At 47.2% G+C, this 22,444-nt stretch overlaps 1 protein-coding gene across 6 annotated transcripts in view; it reads left to right on the top strand.

Moving 5' to 3' along the window:
- MYT1 (myelin transcription factor 1) overlaps nt 1–22,444 on the top strand; it is a 168,829-nt gene that overhangs the window by 111,870 nt on the left and 34,515 nt on the right. For 3 of the 6 annotated variants that reach the window (XM_077929380.1, XM_077929378.1, XM_077929382.1), the window contains exons 12-15: nt 3,872–4,077; nt 6,617–6,886; nt 11,709–11,863; nt 22,264–22,326. In XM_077929380.1, coding sequence (XP_077785506.1) covers nt 3,872–4,077; nt 6,617–6,886; nt 11,709–11,863; nt 22,264–22,326 — 694 coding nt within the window. The remainder of the gene's footprint in view (nt 1–3,871; nt 4,078–6,616; nt 6,887–11,708; nt 11,864–22,263; nt 22,327–22,444) is intronic. The other 3 variants (XM_077929381.1, XM_077929379.1, XM_028735455.2) reach the window with 2 other exon arrangements.

Raw genomic sequence — 22,444 nt, 5'->3', positions numbered from 1 at the left:
ATACATTACAGTGGTACCTTGTGTTACATACACTTCAGGTTACATACGCTTCAGGTTACAGACTCCGCTAACCCAGAAATAGTGCTTCAGGTTAAGAACTTTGCTTCAGGATGAGAACAGAAATCATGCTCCGGTAGCGCGGCGGCAGCAGGAGGCCCCATTAACTAAAGTGGTGCTTCAGGTTAAGAACAGTTTCAGGTTAAGTACAGACCTCCGGAACGAATTAAGTACTTAACCCGAGGTACCACTGTAGTCTAATTCCTAAAACACAGCTAAGCTATCAGCTGTCACCAAATCCTGTGGCAATGGATTTCATAAACTGATTACTTTTTTTGCAGGAGTTCAGCCTCTTGTCTATCCTGAACCTTCTGCCAATCCATTTCATTGTGCAAATCTGTGCTTTAGTTATCTACAAGGGACAAATTAACTGTTACCTGCAAACATGTGTAATGTAACCCGACGGTCCTTTTTTGCCTTGAAAAAGCACCTCAGTGTAGAGTTGGTGGGTGCGGGGCTCTTTAACCCTTCCCTGCCCAGTTTCTCTATTCCACATCAACGTGTAGCCAACCACTGGGTTTCAAACAGATGTTTGTAAGTACAGACTTCATCCCTGATCCTGGTGACTCGATCCTGGTGGACTCGATGGCCCTTGTGGTCTATTCCAACTCTATGATTCTATGATTCTATGATAGTAGCCTTTGAAAATCAAGTACATAGGGTTATATCCAAAAAAGTTCTAAGAACACAAGAAGTACGTGCCGGATTAGGCCAACACCCTATTCTCAGGGGGAGCCCAAAAGCTGAACCCAAACAAAAGAGCGCTGTCCCCTCCTATAGGGTTGCCATATTTCAAAAAGTAGAAACCAGGACACCTCGAAAGTTGCTGAGGTTTTTTTTTTAGGAATATCCAAAGATTGTTGATCCCCAAACTGTTGAGCTTTTTTCTTTTTCTTTTTTCTTTTTTTACAAAAATGCCAAAAGAAGTTGGTTGACTTGCCTAAGATCCAGGACAAAACACCGCCTTTTGGAAATTCCCCCAGGACGTCAATTCAGCCTTTGAAATCTCAGTAACGTCCGGCAAAATCTGGCAGGCATATGGCAGCCCTAACCTCCTGCACAGCCTTTCTCAACCTGTGGTTCACCAGATGTTGTTGGACTGCAACTCCCCTCACCCTTAGCTAGCAAGGCCAGAGCTCATGGATGATGGGAGTTGTAGTCCAACAACATCTGGCAACCCACAGGTTGAGAACCGCTGCTGTTGCAGCTTCCAGCAAGTGGTATTCAGACACATATCGCCTCTACAGGGCATAGCCATCACAGCCTTATCCTCCAAGAATTTAGCTAATCCTCATTTAAAGCCATCCAGGTTGGTAGCCATCACTGTCTTCTTTGGGTGTGAGTTCTCATACCGTATTGGCCTGAATATAAGCCGCACCCACAAATAAGCCGCACCTTTAAAATTCATGGGGAGGCGGGGACAGAAAGACAATACCTGCAAATAAGCTGCTCCATTAAAATTCCACAGAATTCCATTTTACCGTATTTCTTTTTCAGCAGCAATATCGTAGAAGCCAATTTTTGTAAGGTCACAAATTTAACTTTCCACTTTCGGAATTTGGAGTGGGGGGGGGGGGAGCGCGGCTTATATTCAGGCCAATGCAGTAATTTAACAATGCAATTTGTGAAGAAATACTGTCCTGCACCTATCCTGAATTTTCCAGCATTCAGCTTCCTTGGCTGCCCACGAATTCTAGTGTTACAACTGGGGGAGAGAGAGAATGATCTAGCCACTTTTTCCATGCCTTGCGTAATTTTATAAACTCCTATCAAATCAGCTCCTACTCACCTTCTCGCTAAGCTAAAAAGCCCCCAAATACTGCAGCCTTTCCTTACAGGGTAGTTGACCCACCCCCTTGATGATTTGGGGTGCCCTTTTCTGAACCTTCTTGGAATGGGCCCAGTAAAATGAATGACCAACTTAAATGAGTCTACTCTGAGCAGGATTTGGTTGGATGCAATCCATTGCTCTCTCTGCACAGCCTTCCTCCTGGGATCTGTTTGTGTTAAGATGCTGGTTATATGTAGAGAGAGAGAGAGAGACTCGTGTGAATCCTTTTGCAATTGTTCTGTTGTGGGAGAGGGAAAGCTCTGTGCTTTTCGGAGGGCCAGGGGAGCATTTTGTTCCCACAAGGCAAAAACTAGTGTGAAGTGTGCCCATTTTCATCCTGCTAAATGCGTTCCGTGGGCGAGGGAAAGAAAAAGGACAGAGAGGCGAAGCTTTCCTCTTTCCCACCCCTTTGAATTCCTCAGAGGCATCCAGCAATACAGTTTTAATGGAGAAGATTGCAGTGTTCTGGGAACTTGATGGCGCACTCAGTTAGTGGCTAAACCTTTCACCCTTAAGAGGACCTGCTCATATATTTCTCGCTCTGCCCGACAACCCAGTTTCTTTTCACATCATTTTATACAGCAGTGTCACTGGATAAGAAAAGATGAAGAGCCTTTCCTGGACCAGATCGAAAGGTCTAACTAGTCACATTTCTAGTGACCAATTTAGGTGCATTGGGGAAGTCCTGAAGCAGGATGTGAATAGCCCAGCCCTGCAACATTCAGTAGCCTAAGCCGGGTTTCTGATAGCCCTTGTGGCTAACACTGTTTGGGGGAAGGGAGAAAACATCCTCTGTGAATTTATCTAATCTCCTCTTAAGCGAAGCCAGCGGTCATCAGTACATCTGGTGGCAGCAAATTCTATCAACTAATTACGCGTGGTGCAAAGAAGCACATTATTTTTCCTGTCCTAAATCTACTGCTAATTGATTTCATTCAATGACCATGAGTTCTATTATCACGAAGGGAGAGAAAACATCCCACAGCCACTTTTTCCACACCTGTGTGCTACATATTTATTCCAAAGCGACAATTCCTTTTGTTTGCTTTAAATATATATATTAATATACAGGGGTACCTAGGGTTACACTCTCTTCAGGTTACAGATGCTTCAGGTTACAGACTCCGCTAACCCAGAAATAGTACCTCGGGTTAAGAACTTTGCTTCAGGATGAGAACAGAAATCGTGCACCGGCTGCAGCAGGAGGCCCCATTAGCTAAAGTGGTGCTTCAGGTTAAGAACAGTTTCAGGTTAAGAACGGACCTCCAGAATGAATTAAGTTCTTAACCCGAGTACCACTGTATTTTTGCAAGTTCTGTATTGGTAACACGGCTGGAGTTATTGCTCCTGAAATTCCTTGCTCTAATTTTCAATTCTGCACAGAGTGTATTCAAGATTGTGCTGCTGAAACTTGCCAAATCCTTTCCCCACCCACACCCCAACTGAAATCTGAAATGCGTAGGGCCGTCTTTAGTATATGAGCAGCTGGGGTGCAAAGATCCACCCAGGGTCATCATCCCCCATCCCCGATTGCCGGTGACCAGGAGGTTGCTGTTCTCCGCCACTGGGCCCGAGGGAAGCGCCTTCCTGCTCCAGCCCTGCCAGCGAAAGGCAGAGACCTCCCAAGTTTCCCCTTCGAGGGGGAGACCAAACTTCTAAGGGTGTCGGGAACTCGGCGGGGTTTGTCTTGTCGAGACCCCGCGGCAGCAACATTGCATTCTCTTGCCTTGCCACCCAAGGGTTGCCTTTTCAGTTTTCGCATTTGCTACCCCCGGCGGCAGGCGCATGGCACACACCCATACCCCAGAATTCGGCGCCCGGGTGCCCCACACCCCTTGCACCCTCGGGTAAAGACGGCCCTGGAAATGAGGCATCTGGCTCCGGAAGCCTACTGCACAGGATTGATTTTTTATTTTATTTTTTGCACCTGGTCCTTTGCCAACCTTCATACATCACCCCCCCTGTGTTACTCCCTTTTTGCAGCCAAACCTTTTCCAAAGGCCTCTTCCCCCGGCCACAGTCCCTCCAGCAGTTACGTGAAGAGCACTTCGTCTTCATCCACAGGCTTCGACTATTCCCACGATGCGGAAGCTGCGCATATGGCTGCCACTGCCATTTTGAACCTCTCCACTCGCTGCTGGGAAATGCCTGAGAACCTCAGCACTAAGCAGCAAGATCTCCCCAGCAAGGTGAGTGTGAAATGGGCTTCTAAACCAGGTAAAAAGGTAAAGGTAAAGGACCCCTGACAGTTAAGTCCAGTCGCAAACGACTCTGGGGTTGTGGCGCTCATCTCACTTTGCTGGCCGAGGGAGCCGACGTTTGTCCACACACAGTTTTTCTGGGTCATGTGGCCAGCATGACTAAGCCACTTCTGGCAAACCAGAGCAGTGCACGGAAACGCCGTTTACCTTCCCGCCGGAGCGGTACCTGTTTATCTACTTGCACTTTAACGTGCTTTCGAACTGCTAGGTTGGCAGGAGCAGGGACCAAGCAACAGGAGCTCACCCTGTCACGGGGATTCGAACCGCCAACCTTCCAATCGACAAGCCCTAGGCTCAGTGGTTTAGACCACAGCGCCACCCGCGTCCACACCAGAGATATGAGTAATTGAAGGGAGGGGTGTTAAAGCAGAGATTTCCAGGTGAAGAATGATTTTGGATTGTTTCCAATAGCTGGGTAGCCATGACCAGCTATGGCCCTGTCTCATATAACCACCTAACTAACTTCCAGGGGATGAGGGGCACTTGAAGTTTAGTCTCAAGTGGTAATTTTGGTACATGTGAGGTTTGTACAGAGGAAGACCTTTATGGGTCGAAATCAGCATTTTGAAATACACTCGTACCTTGGATCCCAAACGCCTTGGCTCCCGAACAAATTGGCTCCTGAACAATCAAAACCCGGAAGTGAGTGTTCTGTTTTTCAAATGTTGGAAGCTGAATATCCGACGGGTGTTCTGCGGCTTCCGAATGGCTGCAGGAGCTTCCTGCAGCCAATCAGAAGCCGTGCTTTGGGTTCCGAATGTTTTGGAAGTTGAATAGACTTCTGGAATGGATTCCATTTGATTTAAGAGCGGTAGACTCGTAATCTGGGGAACCGGGTTCGCATCTCCCCTCCTCCACATGCAGCTGCTGGGTGACCTTGGGCTAGTCACACTTCTCTGAAGTCTCTCAGCCCCACTCACCTCACAGAGTGTTTGTTCTGGGGGAGGAAGGGAAAGGAGAATGTTAGCCACTTTGAGACTCCTTTGGGTAGTGATAAAGCGGGATATCAAATCCAAACTCTTCTTCTTCTTGGTCTTTAGCAAGACCCGAGTAACTGCTGGACTGGGTGAGGCCAAGGCAACACTTCATATGTCAGAACCTGTGCCAATTGCACATCCCATTTAAGTTTCAGCTTGCAGGTGCTTCCAGATCCATATGGCTCAAAAAGCTTTCAGTCAACTTTCATTTGTATGCTGCTGCGACCTTTATAAAGGACATTGAAGTTTGCAGCAGGAAGTTGGAGGGATCAAAATATTTCTATGGCTTGCTCAACTTTAAATGCCAAAATCAGTTATGCCCTTTGGACCAAGAAATTATAGGTAGATAAGACTTGCTTTGTCAGCATCATGCCAATACAAAATAAAACGTATGCTTGTAGAAAACTAATTCAGGAGTCAACCTGTTCAAATTTCCACTAGAAAAATATTTCCTGGACTAACACACCCTTGTGCCAAATTCACATGGAAGCATCCTTTGAGCTGGCATCGCCATGTTGGGCTTATGCAATTATCTTTTGTGATTTGCATTTACAAAGGAAGTATTGTGAGTGTGCAAATCATGGCTGTCTCAGGTATATGCCCCACCAGGAGGAACCTATCCATACAAGTGGTTCTTCCGCTCAGCCCCTGTTGAGTTATGAGGTCGCTTCCAGCCATGAACTCTCCTGCAAGCAATTGTGGGGGTTTCACTGAAGTAGCCATAGCAGTCAAAAGGGACCAAATCTGCATCTGATGCAGTCGCCATCCACAAATTGGAACCCAAGCAGTCCATTGTGGCATAGCCAGACAGATGAGGCACACCGCATTATGGTGTCGGGACAACAGGGTCAGGGCCGTCTTAAGCATATCCGGCACTGTGGTGCAAAGCTCTGTCTGGTGACACACCCTACACCCCGTTTCCCAGAGTTTTTTAGGGAGGACGGAACTGCCAGTGGGGCTGGAGGAGGCAGGCAGCAGCTGGAGGGCGGCTCCTCTGGTGGGGAAGAGGCAGAGGCTGGACGCAGTGCCTCCTGGCTCAGCTGGCCGCTTCGTGCCACGGTGGCCACGGCAGACGGAGGCTCCAGGCATGGTGATGCTTCGGTGTGGCATGGTGGAGGCGGGCGAGGGCGGCGAGCTGATGCCGAGAGGCACCGTGTCCAGCCTCCACCTCTTCCCTGGCACCCAGTGGCGTAGCGTGGGTTGTCAGCACCTGGGGCAAGGCAAGTAATTTGCGCCCCCTAACCCGTGGATTTGCGCCCCCTAACCCGTGGATTTACGCCCCCTAACCTGTGGATTTGCCCTAACCCCAGATGTTGCGCCCGGTGCGGCCGGCCCCCCTGCACCCCCCACGCTATGCCACTGCTGGCACCCTTCAGAATTTGGCACCCTGGCACCCCACACCACTAGCATCTATGGGTAAGACGGCCCTGAACAGGGTACTGAAGGTGATTGCGAAAGCCAAGTCAAGGCTGTTGTTTCCTTCATTTCAGTCAATGGACATTGAAGTGGATGAAAACGGGACTCTGGATTTAAGCATGAACAAGCACCGGAAACGGGACAGCGCCTTCCCCAGCAGCAGCAGCTGCAGCAGTAGCCCCAGCATCAAATCCCCAGATATATCCCAACGCCAAAACAGCACCAGTGCCACAAGCAGCACCATGACCTCACCCCAGTCCAGCCACACGTCCCGCCAAGATGAATGGGATGGCCCCATCGACTACACCAAACCAAATCGACAGCGGGAAGAGGAGCCAGAAGAGGTAAGTAATCGCAGGGGCAAGGGCACAGCCAGCACCATCTTAAGTCCCTCCAGTGCCCCCCATTTCCCAGAGTTGTCGAGCTTTTTTAAGGGGGGGACCCCAAAATTGTTGACCTTTTTTTTAGGGAGCTGACACCACGCTTACACATTTTCTCTAAACAAGCCCTTAGAACAAAATACAGTGGTACCTCGCAAGACGAATGCCTCGCAAGACGAAAAACTCGCAAGATGAAAGAGTTTTTCGTTTTTTGAGTTGCTTCGCAAGACGAATTTCCCTATGGGCTTGCTTCGCAAGACGGAAACGTCTTGCAAGTTTGTTTCCTTTTTCTTAAAACTGTTAATACCCAGGGAAACCGTGCTTCGCAAGACGAAAAATTCGCAAGACGAAAAAACTCGCAGAACGAATTAATTTCGTCTTGCGAGGCACCACTGTAAAATGAAATGGCTGAAGAAAATCTAATGAAGTCCTCAATTCCAAAGCAAGACTCATTCAAGACTCAGCAGTTCTTCTAATTCATCCTCATGATTCAAATCACCACATATCAAAAAGTTGAAGCAATCACCAGTTTGTTGTTCTTTAAATAAATTGATAAAGACACAGAGAATGAAGGTCCCGGCCAATCTGTGTTTAAGTACAAAGCGGACGTTTTCAAATATTGTGGGGGGTGGGGTGGATGTGGGTGTAAAGCAGTGACATCCTGAACCTAAAAAGGACCCAAAACTTAGGTCACAAAGGCTGCAGCCCTAACCACTTACCTGAGAGTAAGCCCTGCTGAATCTAATGGGACCTTAAAACCTGCCCCCGTCTTTAAAGGACTTTTTGTTGGTGTTTGCTTGTTTTTAACCACTAACTGCATGGAGAGCACGCTCTCAAGTCCATCCTTACCTCCGAACTGAGTCCTAATGGTAGTGCGCCCCCGCTCAGCTTTCCCCTCGCACCGCCCCAAATCTGAACGAATCCCTCCTCCCAGTGGTGTAGCGTGGGTTGTCAGCACCCGGGGCAAGGCAAGTAATTTGCGCCCCCTAACCTGGTAGGGGCAGAGAGCTGCGAGTGCGAGCGCGCGCCCCCCCAGATGTTGCGCCCGGTGCAGCCGGCCCCCCCTGCACCCCCCACGCTACGCCACTGCTTCCTCCACCTTTTTCCTTGACGGAAGGGGCGGGGGGGCGACGTTATTGGCGCCCCTCCCCCTCCCTGTCCTCCCCACCCCCTGCGCTGGGCAGCTCGATGCACGCTTGCTGCACGGGCCTCCTCAGCAGTCCTGCTACTGCCACGGGGCGGGCAGGAGGGAGAAAGGCGCCACATATCTTTGCACACCACCACCGCCTCCTCTCCCAGGCAGGAAGCGAGAGAGAACAGCTGGCCATAGGAAGAGCTGCCGCCACCCAACATGCCCTCGCACCTGTTCCTGGTCAGTCCTGGACTCCTGCTGCTGGGCGCCCCTGATGGGCGGGCACCGTGGCGCAGGGCGCCACTAACCCTAATGGGTAAGGCGGCCCTGGGCACAGCTTCACCACGTGGGAGTTAGCACACCCTGGAAAGGAGAGGACCAGCATTCCTCCAGCCTCTCAGAGGGATAAATCTGGCACGCTGGCCAACGGTAGACAACGTTGCACCTACCAGATTCTGTTGGGTTGCAACTCCCATCATCCTTGACCATTGGCTTGTTGGAGGTTCCGTTCGACCGAGCTGAAATAGCTCTCCTCCTCCGATGGTGATTAATGACCTAAGCCTTTGATGAAGACACCCACTTTTTCAGCACTTTGGAAGAAAATGTTATCTCTTCAGCATCTTACTCTATTATTTTAATTTTGTTTGACAAGCACTTGGGCCAGACAAAAGGATTGCTATAGAACAGGCATCCCCAAACTCAGCCCTCTGGATGTTTTTGGGACTACAATTCCCATCATCCCTGACCACTGGTCCTGTTAGCTAGGGATGATGGGAGTTGTAGTCCCAAAACATCTGGAGGGCCAGGTTTGGGGATGCCTGCTATAGGACAACAAGGTGGAGACTGAGTGGTTGGCTGCAGACCAATGGTCTAGTGTAAAGAATGACTCGGTCTTTTCCCATGCACCAAGTTGCCCACACTGATGAAGTCTTCTTCTTGGGCTTAATGACACAGCAAGGCCCAAAAAAGGCCCTGTTTACTGCCACCTACTGGCAAAAGTAGTTTCACATCTCAAGCACAGGCTTTCATAAAGTGCCGTAAACTCTCCACTGAGGAAGTCAGCAAGGACACAGACTTTACAATGGGAGGGTGGGAGCAGGAAAGAAATTTGATCCAGTTCACATTCAGAGGCGAAACAGTACGTCAACTGAAACACAGCTACCCTTCAGAATTTGCACTTTGCCACATTTTGTGAGACAATCAATGTTTCAAAAAAATAATAATAAATGCTTATATTATTGCTAAAGTGTTGAGTGCAGAAATGAATCTATTGGTGAAAACTGCATGCAAAAATGTGTTTATCGAGAGAAATTCTCATTAACATGCTGCTGAATTTTCATGAGGGCTTTAAACAAAAAAAATCTGCACACTGCAGCCGGAATGGGGAGAACTGGATTTAAGAATGGGAATACAAAAAACTGAGAGAAGTCCTCTCCCCTTCTGGGGGGGGCAGTGTTGCGGAACGGCATCTGGGACCTCCCAGTAACCGGGCTGTGGGTGGAGGAATGCCGCCCACCTCATAGGGACTCCTGGCTGCATTACGCCCCCTGGCCGGCCAACCCGGCTGGCTGGGGGGGCGTGGCCCAGGAGGCCTTGTTTCGCAATGATGGCATTCACTTTTCCGATATGAGAAATGGTATTTCGCTGGTCGATATTGTTAAGGGCATTAGAGGTTGGGTGCAGGTGTGAGGGTGCTGGCGGCAAACCTTTGGGGCTTGAGTGGCGGTTCTTCTTCTTTGGCGATCACTCGTAGCCGAGTAGAATTGTCTTCCATAAACACATTTTTAACAATGTGTCCGTAAGTGACTGTGGAGGCCACTTCTGGATCCACACGTCTAAGGGTATCTCGTTAAAGGGATCTGGGGGTGTGGATCCTGTCCGAAGCCTGGGTGTGGGCCAGGGCCATGCCACTAGCCCAGGGGTCTGCAACCTTTAAGGCAAAAAGAGCCACTTGGACCCGTTTCTGAAGGAAAAAAAACCTGGGAGCCGCAAAACCATTGCGACATAGAAAATTAATCAGGGCCCCAGTGTACCATAAATCATAATCAGTGCCTGATGTAAATAATAATTAATAATGAGGGCCCAATGTCATCCTCGTCATTATAAAAATAACTTTTTTGTCACTTTTTTATTATTTCTTTGTTTGACCCCTCAGAATTAGTCCTCCTCATAGAAATAAACGTTAAATTAACAAGTTGCCTTTTGTGTGTGTGTGTTCTTCACTCCCCTTCAAAACAGTGACCAGCGTACATGCCCCCTTTCAATGCTGTGACCAGCGTACATCCCCCTTACAATGTAGTGACCACCATACATGCCCCTTACAATGTAGCGGGTGGGCGGGAAGGTGATGTCGGGACGGTGCGTGACTAACGCACGCACCGCCCCCATGCGACGTCACAGCCAGTACAGCGCCCGCCACAGTGGGGAGTGTCGGGGCGCACAATGCGCCTCCTCACCTCGCTAGTATCCGCCCCAGAGCCACGGCAAAGGTGTAAAAGAGCCACATGTGGCTCCGGAGCCACGGGTTGCAGACCCCTGCCCTAGCCCATCAGGGCCCCTGGGGCTGCTCTTAATTGATGTATATCACAGTGCTACCCCTACTGGTGGTTTACCCTTATGAGACTCCCTGCAGACGGGCAGGTCAGGATATAGTCCAGTTTCACCCAATGCCTAAGCCAAACCGCTCACATCTGTAACCAATAAAGTTGTGGCCTATTTTATCCCATTAACCTAAACCAGGCATAGGCAAACTCCGGCCCTCCAGATGTTTTGGAACTACAATTCCCATCATCCCTAGCTAACAGGACCAGTGGTCAGGGATGATGGGAATTGTAGTCTCAAAACATCTGGAGAGCCGGAGTTTGCCTATGCCTGACCTAAACATTCATGTCCGTGTGTTTATTATCTAAAGAAACTGTGGGACCCGGAGCCTCGCCACACAAGTGAAATTAACCGATCTGTCCACCCCTTGTCTTTCTACTTAAAAGTGGCACTGGGTTGGCAGTCCAGTACTATCTGACTTCCCAGGCCGGAATGATTCTGGGAAGTTGTAAAACCCCTGGCTGGAATCTCTTGTCCAGCTTTCATTGTGAATGTAGAAGAGAACCACTGTTTGCTCTGAAGGGATTCTGACTAGAAAGCTGTCGCCTTTAGCCATGGTCTCAGAGACCACCTAGGAATCTGATGATGGGCACCTATTAGAGCAGGGGTCCCCAAACTAAGGCCTGCGGGTCAGATAAGGCCAGAGGAACTCATTTATCCGGCCCGCGGCGACCCCCGCTGCCCGCTGCTGCCTCCCACTCTTACCGGCGCTGCTTGTGCGCATGCACAAGCGTTATTTGCGCATGCACAAGCATTATTTGTGCATGCACAAGCGTTATTTCCAGTGCACATCTGAGTCAGAGGAGGCCCATGCACATGCACACAAGCTATTTCCGGTGCTCCTCCGACCCGGAAGTGTGCCGGAAATAGTGTGTGTGCACGCGTATGCACTGCGCGATCAGTGCTGGAGACACCAACCCGAGGTGCGGTAAGTTTGCTGACCCCTGTATTAGAGAATCCTCTGCACTTTTTACAGACTGGTAGCAAAAGTGTTTTGTGCACAGCTCTGTTTTCCTCCAGTCCCACCAACATTCCTTTGCTGGTTTCTTGCAGTCAGAGGCTGCCGTACGTTCCTTCGCCTCTTCCGAAGTAGATGACCAAGAAGTACCCGAAGAAAACTTTGAAGAGAGGAAGTATCCTGGGGAAATCACCTTAACCAACTTCAAACTCAAATTCCTTTCCAAGGAGATCAAGAAAGAGCTACTTACGTGAGTCTTCCTACTTGGGCAGCGATGCCTCGCAGTAACATGGGGGATGTGGGGGACGACAAGAAGGAAGGGGTGCTTTTGCAGGATGGGTGGAGAAGGGAAATTCTTCAAGAGGAAAAAATGTCCGAGTTGATGTTTCGTACTGGGAGGGTCTTATTTAATCCAAACACTTCATAGCAAAAGCTTTAAAGAGAAACTTTGTGCTCCAATTATTCCTGATGGTTGAGATGATGCGACCACTCCGTACAGCCTCCTGAAACTGTGCAATTATTGAAGGAAAGGCAGAGACACTCGACTAAAACACCAGAATCTTACCATTCATTAAACCGGCTATACAAGCATAATTAAAAAGGTAAAGGTACCCCTGCCCGTACGGGCCAGTCTTGACAGACTCTAGGGTTGTGCACCCATCTCACTCAAGAGGCCAGGGGCCAGCGCTGTCCGGAGACACTTCCAGGTCACGTGGCCAGCATGTCATTGCTGCTCTGGCGAGCCAGAGCCGCACACGGAACGCCGTTTACCTTCCCGCTAGTAAGTGGTCCCTATTTATCTACTTGCACTTTGACGTGCTTTCGAACTGCTAGGTTGGCAGGCGCTGGGACCGAACAACTGGAGCGCTCCCCGCCGCGGGGATTCGAACCGCCGACCTTTCAATCGGCAAGCCCTAGGCGCTGAGGCTTTTACCCACAGCGCCACCCGCGTCCCACAAGCATAATTACCCCCTACTTATTTCTCTCTGTGCTCAAGCTAGCCTTTCTAATGCAATAGTAGGAGGAGAAATCTTTCGCCAGTGCTATCGCTTTGTTTCCTTGCTTGTAAAGTGTGATGTTATACGCTGGGAGCAGCTTTTCTGAAATGCCCCAAATTGTTGGGAACATCCTATGCTGAGCAGCATCACTCAAGTGTTATGGAGCTGAGGGGGTGGATAAACGGGGGGTAGAAAGAGAGTCTGTGTGCCTGTGTGAGTGTGGGGTTCCCTAAGAAGTTCGAAATCTAAAATCCAGATTTCAATGTGTGGGTTTTCCAAATGGAAACTGGAAAACCTGTGTACTTCCCACAACTAATCGTAGCTGTAATTTGAATATTGAGCAAATTGCAGGAGGGGAAAAATACCATATTTTTCTGTCTATAAGATGCCCCAATGTATAAGACAACCCCTATTTTGGGGGACTCCAATTTAGGAAAATGGGGGGAGATGGCCCCAATGTATAAGACAACCCCTATTTTGGGGGACTCCAATTTAGGAAAATGAGGGGAGATGGCCCCCATGTATAAGACACCCCCAAATTTTGGACATTGTTTTTTAGGGGGGGAAACCTAATCTTATACATGGAAAAATACAGTAATTCTCATATCATTACAGTATACTTCTGAGGAAATGGGGGTAGGGTTGAATTGGCTATTTACATTTTGACTTTATTTGTCCTCTTAGTCAAACATTTTGTAAGCAAAATGTTAGCATCACTCACGTGTTATGCTATTTTGTAAGCAAAATGTTAGATACAAAACGAGAAAATGTAATATCGCCGGCACCTGCAGAGAACACCATCTGCAAGCATTGCAAAACTGGCGAGATCCTTAAAACCTAAGACTCAACTTGAAAATTCAAACTCTGGAGTCTCCTGCTAACTCTGTCTCTGTGATCTGTTCCTCAGAATCCCATTCACTCCAGGGCCTATGAGACATCAGTCTCACAGGGAAAATATATATTAATGTCAGTGAGGACAGCAGAGAATGGGGAAAATGTAGAATCTCCAACTGGGTAGTGAAAGAGTTTACAAATTACTTAGATAAATACCAGTGTTTTGAGTACTGATGAGTCACGTAATTTTCTGCAGAAATGGTGTGAGCAGTTATTTATTGCATTGGTAACCAAATTTTCTCCTTAAAGCCAGGTGCAATTGATAATCACACATTTAGCATCACATCTAATTTGGTCGCAAGATCTGAGTTTTATGCTGTTCTCCTGGACTGCACCACTTCAGCCCAAAGCTGGGAGATTCACAAGTTTGAATCCTCACTCATATTTTTAGTATTAAAACAAGACAAATATTCCTGCACATAAAATATTAGCACAGCAAGGGAAAAGGATCCAGTGAATTATCTGACAAAACCTAATCCTACAGTATTGGAGATGCTAGGAAAATGTGGACCACATCAGTGCCTAGATGGGAGGGCACGAGGAGCTCCCCAAAAATTTTCAAATGAATAACATATCTAAATGTATAGCATGACATAAATAATATTAGAACATTCAGAGTCGTGCTAGCAATGGGAGAATAAGACGCAGGTTTTTACAAAACATATGTAAATCTTCCCTCATATGGCATTTTTATTCCCCCCAGTATTGTGGATTGTAAATAATATCCTTTTAAACAATTTATCCTTTTAAAAATACTAACAGTAATGTATACAATGAAAACAAGCACGTGTTTTTCAACACTTAGTAACAGAAACGTATCAGTGCTTACGTGTTTATCAATATTAACGTGACCTGGAGGTTTGGAGTGGTGTTTCTTCAAACCTAACCTTAGCGATTATGAGAGCAGAAGAAGACTGCGTTTCAATTTGGGCTATATTAATCTCAAGGTGGATGTTGTGAATTCTCCCTGTCTGAAGCTCTGGAACGGAAACGCATCATTCAGGAACTCCTGAGCCGTAATCTCAAAAGTGGCACCACTTTGCTCACATCTAACCCTTGAGAGAGGGACGCGGGTGGCACTGTGGGTTAAACCACAGAGCCTAGGGCTTGCCGATCGGAAGGTCGTAGTTCGAATCCCCGCGACGGGGTGAGCTCCCGTTGCTCTATCCCTGCTCCTGCCAACCTAGCAGTTCGAAAGCATGTCAAAGTGCAAGTAGATAAATAGGTACCACTCCGGCGGGCAGGTGAACGGCGTTTCCGTGCACTGCTCTGGTTCGCCAGAAGCGGCTTAGTCCTGCTGGCCACATGACCTGGCCAATAAAGCGAGATGCAGCCCCAGAGTCATCCACGACTGGACCTAACAGTCAGGGGTCCCTTTACCTTTAACCCTTGAGAAGAGAGACTTTATCAAACCTGCTCATTATGCAATAGCATGCAATGGAAATAGAAGTATACCATTCCTATGGAGAAACTCACCAAGCTCTTGTAATTGCCAGGATGGTTTCTTAAAGAGGCCAGTTTCCTTACCACAGTAGCAAACCAGTCGTTCCTGAATGCCAAGGCAGCAAATCAATAAGGATGCCCATCTGCCATTACCCTTAAAGGTAAAGGGACCCCTGACCATTAGGTCCAGTCATGACCATCTTTGGGCTTGCGGCGCTCATCTCACTTTATTGGCAGAGGGAGCCGGTGTACAGCTACTGGGTCATGTGGCCAGCATGACTAACCGTCTTCTGGTGAACAAGAGCAGCACACAGAAACACCATTTACCTTCCCACCGGAGCGGTACCTATTTATCCACTTGCACTTTGATGTGCTTTCAAACTGCTAGGTTGGCAGGAGCAGGGACCAAGCAACGGGAGCTCACCCCGTCACGGGGATTCAAACCGCTGACCTTCTGATCGGCAAGTCCTAGGCTCTGTGGTTTAACCCACAGCGCTACCCTCTCCATTACCCTTAGGGAGACCTGAAAAATGCACAGAGGAGAGTGTAGTGTCAAGGAGTCCCTGGATCATCCTGTCTTCCCCATACACATTTGTCTCTTCCCGCTGATCTTTTGGTGGTAGGTGGATAATGATTTCATAGCTATTTCTGGCCCAGCAGTGGCATGGGACCCACCCCAGTCTAGCCAGTACAGCCCTCAGCTGTTCAGTTGGGATGGCTTGCTACAGTTTTCAGAAACGGTAGAGCCAGTTCCACATCAGTGTCTCCTCCCTGATACAGGCTTATTGGCAGCAGCTGGATCTGGGTAGCCAATGGGGCATTTGTGGAAGTTCAAAATGGCGGCTGGCTTGTATGGTGCCACCAGATAAGCCCATGGCCAGGAGGACAGGCAGTCAGGAGGCGCCCAACAGGTGTTTGTGCCGGGTGTTCAGGCCCCATGAGATGCCCCAAAGTGACCTTGAGTAAATGGTTTGCTCCACCACACCTTGTTTTTTCATGCTCTCCTACAGCTCCCCCCATACCCAAATCATGTCCCTCCCTTCATTCCTTGTATTCTTGCATGGCTAAATAACTGACCTGACACTTTATGAGTAAGTGTCCAGTAGAATGTAGAAACAGAATGTCTATACAGTTATAGTCAACTTCTAACTCAGGGCAACGACATCATTATTTATATAAATTATTATTTTTGTATAAATTATTATTTTTTATATAAATGGTAAGACCATTCGGAAAGCTCACCTCTTTGCTGCAGTGCAGTAACTAAGAACATTAGCTGTGAGCCTTAGTTTCAGATCTCACCACAGCCACGATCTCACCGTGTGAGTAGACTTGGACAAGGTACAGTGGTACCTCGGGTTACATAAGCTTCAGGTTACATACACTTCAGGTTACATACTCCGCTAACCCAGAAATATTACCTCAGGTTAAGAACTTTGCTTCAGGATGAGAACAGAAATTGTGCTCTGGCAGCGCGGCGGCAGCAGGAGGCCCCATTAGCTAAAGTGGTGCTTCAGGTTAAGAACAGTTTCAGGTTAAGAATAGACCTCCAGAACGAATTAAGTGCTTAACCCGAGGTACCACTGTACACACGTTTTCAGCCCCAGACCCACCCACTCCCCCCCAGAAATATGTGGGTAAAATTGCATACTGGAAGACTACCAGCCTTACATGCTTGCCGTAAAGATATGGGAAAATGGAAACACTTTGAAAGCTCTAAGGAACTACATAACAGGCTAAGAAGATGTTGAGCTCCATCTTGCCAACCACCACAAAAATGGGGTGGGGTGGGGGTTAAAGGCAGCAAAGCCCTCAGAAACCCTTGTGAGTACTTTTTATTTTTAAGTATGCCTTTCCAGGAAGTATAATCCATTAGAAATCTGACCAGAAATGGGGCAGGAGAGCCTTTCACATTACAGGAAACAGGAGCAGGATTGAACCCTGCCAACACCACATCTCGTGTTTCATTCTTCGTTACTTCTTAGACCTAATTAAATTGTATTTGATATGCATGCAAAAAGTAGAAATTTGTTTTCGGGGGGACGACCTGCATTTGAAACCCGGCTGAAATCAAACAAAGGAAGATTTCACACCAAGACATCTCTGCTTCCGAAGAGATACTGGCTCATTCACCCGTTAATGCGCTTTGCCCCCCCCCCCCCCAGATATCCACATAATAAAAGGTACACTGAAATAAAAACTTTATGAACTGCAAAAAGATATAAAAGACTTATGTTCTGGAACTTATAGAAATTGCCACTTTTCCTTCATTGAAGTCTTAATAATGTTGTAGAATTAATCTCCTTTTAAAGTTTTGGTGCTGTACAATTCTAACGCTGCAAAGCACCTAAGGGGACATTTTGAAGGTCAAGGCAGAATAAAATAGTGTTATAAATAAATGTGCATTTTTCTTAGATTGGGCACAATGAAATCAAGCTGCAATTTATTTTCAGATTTGTTGTGTTAAAGGTCGATGGTTTTTTTTTTAAAAAATGTGTAAATTCTAAATATATATATATATGCCAATTATTTTTATTGATTTTCCATAATGTTTAACAAATTGTCACCAAATTAATACAAATTTAAAAGCTAACTTCCCACCCACCCCAGATGCCCCCTCTATTTTCCTCCCTCTTTTGCTGCTTCCAATAAAATAACTTTTTCCAACTATCATTCCAAAATACTTTCATCCCTTCTCCCTACACATCACCTGTTCAGTTACCAGTTCCTGCTATGGCTTTTATACATTACAGTACTATAACCTGTCCTCAAAATAGTCGAGTAGAGTAAATCCTCTTTCATCTTTCTATAATAGTCGTCCGTCAGTTCTGAAACGTTTCCTTCTGATACCACTTGAGGAACACTTTGCCTGAGAAAAACAGATCTCGCTTCCTACCAGACAACGTACACACATTCCTCCCTAACATGGCCTTGAACATTGCTGTCTGGCATCAAGCGGCGGAGTGTAGGCCCGCACTGCCCGGGGCGGGTGCGCAGAGTGCACCCCCAAGGAGGGCAAGGGGCAGGGGGCACCCTGTTGGGTACCACAGTCCAGGGGAGGAGAGGGGCGGAGAAGCTGCCATCCCATCTCATCCTGTAGGCTGAGCCTAGTCCATGCCAGGGAATCGTTGGCCCGCATCCCCAGATCCGGAGAGAGAGCAAAAGAAAGCACCAGGAAAGATTCTTCTTTGGAGGAAAGCAGTTTATTATCTGTGCACACAGAGACAGCCAGCAGAATAGATTCTGAAAAATCTGGCTGCCCAGAAATACGCCTCTGCAGACTTTCTTATACCTTGAGAAAGCTCCCTCCTTCCTCCCCCAAACGCCCCTCAGAAACTTCCCCAATCAGCTGGAAAGTTTTCAACTTATTTCTCTATATGGAATGGCATGCCTATTATTGCTAGCCTTCTAAGCAGCCCCCTCGCTGGCCAAGCGTCCTGCATCCCCTCCTCCCGTCTCCTATCTTGCATTCCTAAAATAAGAAAGCGAGGGGCCCTCTCTTGCAGGTCTGGCTATCTCTTGCTAGCTGCTAGCTGACCTTGCATTCCTAAAATAAGAAAGCGAGGGGCCCTCTTTTGCAGAAATCAAATTAGCTCAGAAATTTACTTAGATCCAAGGTACAGGGAATATAGAAAATCCTTCTTAGGTACAAGGTATAGAGAGCATATAGAAAGCAACCCTTCCCTCTCTCTTCAATCCTGCTCTCTGTTGCCCCATCAAGTCTTACCCGGTGGCAGAAAAATGCTACGCCTCTGCTGACGTCTGGCCCCAGTCATAAGCAACTCAGCCTCACTGGTACTGCATGCTGAGCATGAAAATGAAACCCCTAGAATTTTTGTGTGTTAATATAGAATATACATGCCCCACCCCACCAAATCTCCCAGCCTCACCCACCCTTCACATTTCCCCAAATTTAATCCTCAATTTTACATGCAACCAGCTCATTCGTAAATCATTGAGAAATAAACATATGGTAATCCATAACTCTTCATCTCTGTCTAAAAGTCTCAGCTGTACTCCATAATCATCACAATTATAACAAATAAAGGCTTGACATATCTCGCTTTGCATGTCATGAGTCTATCTCATATCTTAGTTTCACCTTTTAAGTTGAATTATTGAAAGAAATGAACTTTTCCAAAGGTATTCTAATTTTCTGAGTTTCTCCTGTATTCAACACAAAAAACAGTGGCAATTTGTTGTTGACAAAGAACAGCTGGACTTATAAAGGGCCCCATTCCCTTCAGTAGCTTAGGGCCTCATCAAACCTAAATCTGGCCCTGGCCACCATCAAGGGGCACCTGGGTGAGAATGGAGTCTGGCTTATGCTGTGCAAGTGCTGCTGTTGCAAAGAGGCCAAAAACTGCCTTATTTGCTCCTACTACCAGATTCACTCAAGTCTCACCAATCCGGGAAAGCTCCTCAAACGCGATACCTCTTCCTCAGATCCACCCACCCAAATCTTGACTCACTACCTGCTCTTTTCCTTTTTTAATATATTTTATCTTCAAATTTTATAACCACAATAATTCATAAATTCAATGCTTTTCCCAAAAAGAAAAAAGAAACAATATAGACTTCCCCCCTCTCCTCCCCTGGGTTCCAATCTTTTCCCACATAATTTCTTTCATCTCATTTTATCTCCAAATCTTTGTTTTCCCTCTTGTTTATCTTAATTCCCAATTTTTTAATTACATAAATGTTATCTCAAACCTGCTAACGTTTTAATATATTTACAGTGGTCTTTTTAATAGCCTATAAATTTATTCCATTCCTGCTCAAACTTTTCCCCCATCTTGATCTCTGATCTTTGCGGTCATCTTTGCCATTTCGGCATAGTCCATCATCTTAGTAACGCATTCTTCTTCTTTTGGTGTCTTCTCCTGTTTCAAGCAAGCAGCATCCTGTTGTCGCATACATAAATAACCATTTTAGGACCCTAGGTATTCCATCCCCTGTTAGTCCAAGTGAAAAGGCTTCTGGTTTTTTAGCGAAGGTTATCTTAAACATCTTTTTCAATTCATTATATATCATTTCCCAGAAGTCTTTTACTTTTCTACAGTAACCCTAACCCTAACCCCTAACCCCTAACCCCTAACCTACCTGCTCCTTTCCTTGCTTGTCCATCCAAGCCCCTCCTGTCGGCCATGTCAGCTTAACAGAAACTCTGTGTCCAGAGGTACCACATCTCTGAATTCCATATCCTGGGAACAAACAATAGGGGGATGTTCTTGTGCCCTGCATCCAAGCTTCCCAGAGGCATTTGGTGGACTACTGCCGTAAGCAAAATAATGAACTAGATGAAAACAAGACACCATTCTCCCAGCTCCACCTCTTGCTTAAGGAAGCAATAGGACACAATGCATGAAATTTTCGAAATTTTAAAGAGGGGGGAGCTGCTGCCCATTCAGTAGCTTGCCTCCCATCACCAGTCCTTCATAAACACAACACAGGACCTGCTCATGTGTGGCATCCCAGCTTTTTCTATAGGCAGCGGTGGAGGAGGCCACTTGGGCACCTGGGGCAGCGCCCATAGGGGCAGGGCAAGCCGCGGGGCCTCCAGAGTCTGCCTGCCTCCTCCCACTCAGCCGCCCTACAACTGGGGGGGAGGCAGCGGGCGGACCATTTGGGACATCGCGGAGCCTGCGTGCACCCAAGCCGCCACATCACTCCCAGGAGAGGAGCGTAGCTCGGGTGCGCTGCAGGCCCTGCGATGAGTGCTGCCCAGCGTTTTGTCACCCGCCTGAGTGGTAACACCCAGGGCGGCCCGCACCGACCACACACCCCTTCCTCCGCCCCTGTCTATAGGGTCAAGCAGGGAGCAAGCCCTGGATTTCTCACTGCTGTTTAAAAAGTTTAAAAGTGAGCACCAGCATTAATTATGGACATTCATAAAACTGTCTTTCCTTCATGTCCCAGGATGGTTTACACGAAAAAACGGGGAACCCAGCAAAACTGTTAAAATAATAATACAGTGGTGCCCCGCAAGACGAATGCCTCGCAAGACGAAAAACCCGCTAGACGAAAGGGTTTTCCATTTTTCGATGCGCTTCGCAAGACGATTTTCCCTATGGGCTTGCTTCGCAAGACGGAAACATCTTGCAAGTCTTGCGATTTTTTTTGCTCCCCCCCCTTTTTCTAAGCCGCTAAGCCGCTAATAGCCTTTTAGCAGCTAAGCCGCTAAGCCTTTAATAGCCGCTAAGCCGCTAATAGCCTTTTAGCCGCTAAGCCGCTAAGCCTTTAATAGCCGCTAAGCCACTAAACCGCTAATAGCGCTAAGCCGCTAAGCCGCTAATAGGGTTGCTTCGCAAGACGAAAAAACCGCTAGACGAAGAGACTCGCGGAACGGATTATTTTCGTCTTGCGAGGCACCACTGTACAGTGGTACCTCGGTTGTCGAACGTAATCCGTTCCGGAAGACCGTTCGACTTCCGAAATGTTTGACAACCGAGGCGCAAAGGGCGGTCCGCAAAGTCAATGGAGAAAACTGAAGAAGAAGAAAATTCAGCGGAAGCTGTTTGACTTCCATGGTGCATTCGAAAATGGAAGCATTTACTTCCAGGTTTTCAGTGTTCAGGTTCCGAAACATTCGACAAAGGAGACGTTCGAGAACCGAGGTACCGCTGTACCGATAAAACAAGGCAGGACATCACAAAAAGCATAGAAGCAGTCGACAGAATTAAAACTTCAGTCTGAAAATTGAGTGTTTTATTGTGGGGGTTTTTTTACCTGGTGCCAAAAATGCAGCTGTGTAGGAACTAGGCAAACCTTTCTTGGAAAAGTATCCCACGGCTGGGAGATCATCACTGAGAACGTCCTTTCCATGCTAGCAACCTGCCTCACCTGAGAAGATCCTTTACTATACATCTCAATGTAGAGTAGGGGCATATGGGTGCAGGCAATCCTTCAAGTGTTCTCGTCCTAAGTCTTTTAAATCATTGTATATTGATTTTATAAAAAGGAAAGGGGGGGAAGCAACGTGGTGGGGGGTGCCCTTAAGATGTCGGTCAGTTACATTGCCCCGCACAAAAATGCCTTAGCCAGTGTATGCAATTTATATAGCTGTATATAAAAATATATATATAATTCTGCTGACAAGATGCCAAATTTCCTAATCAAAGGTGCTTACGAAAGAAGCGTGGTTGGACTCCTAAAAAAAATCCCTATGGTAATTTTTCTCCCCGATTTCTACAGAAGAAGGATTTTCTTCTCCCTTTTTATATTTTTAAATTTTTTTACATATGCATGAATCTTACTGGTTTCTTTAATTTTTTTTGCCACTCACGTTTTTTTCCCCATAATTATTTTTGTTCAGTTGCCCTACCCCAGGCTGTGATGGCAGCGGACACATCACGGGGAATTATGCCTCTCACCGCAGGTTAGTTGACCTTACCTACGCTATTCTTTCAGGCTCTGACAATCTCTTAAAGATCTCTCTTTTTAAAAAAAAATATAAAAATAGTGTGGATACTTTGGTTCTATTCCCTCTTCCCCTT

The sequence above is a fragment of the Podarcis muralis genome, chromosome 5 (assembly GCF_964188315.1).
Source record: "Podarcis muralis chromosome 5, rPodMur119.hap1.1, whole genome shotgun sequence".
NCBI classification, from domain to species: Eukaryota; Metazoa; Chordata; class Lepidosauria; order Squamata; family Lacertidae; genus Podarcis; species Podarcis muralis.
The sequence above is the reverse complement of the archived record's forward strand: the minus strand, read 5'-3'. Positions and strand labels throughout refer to the sequence as shown.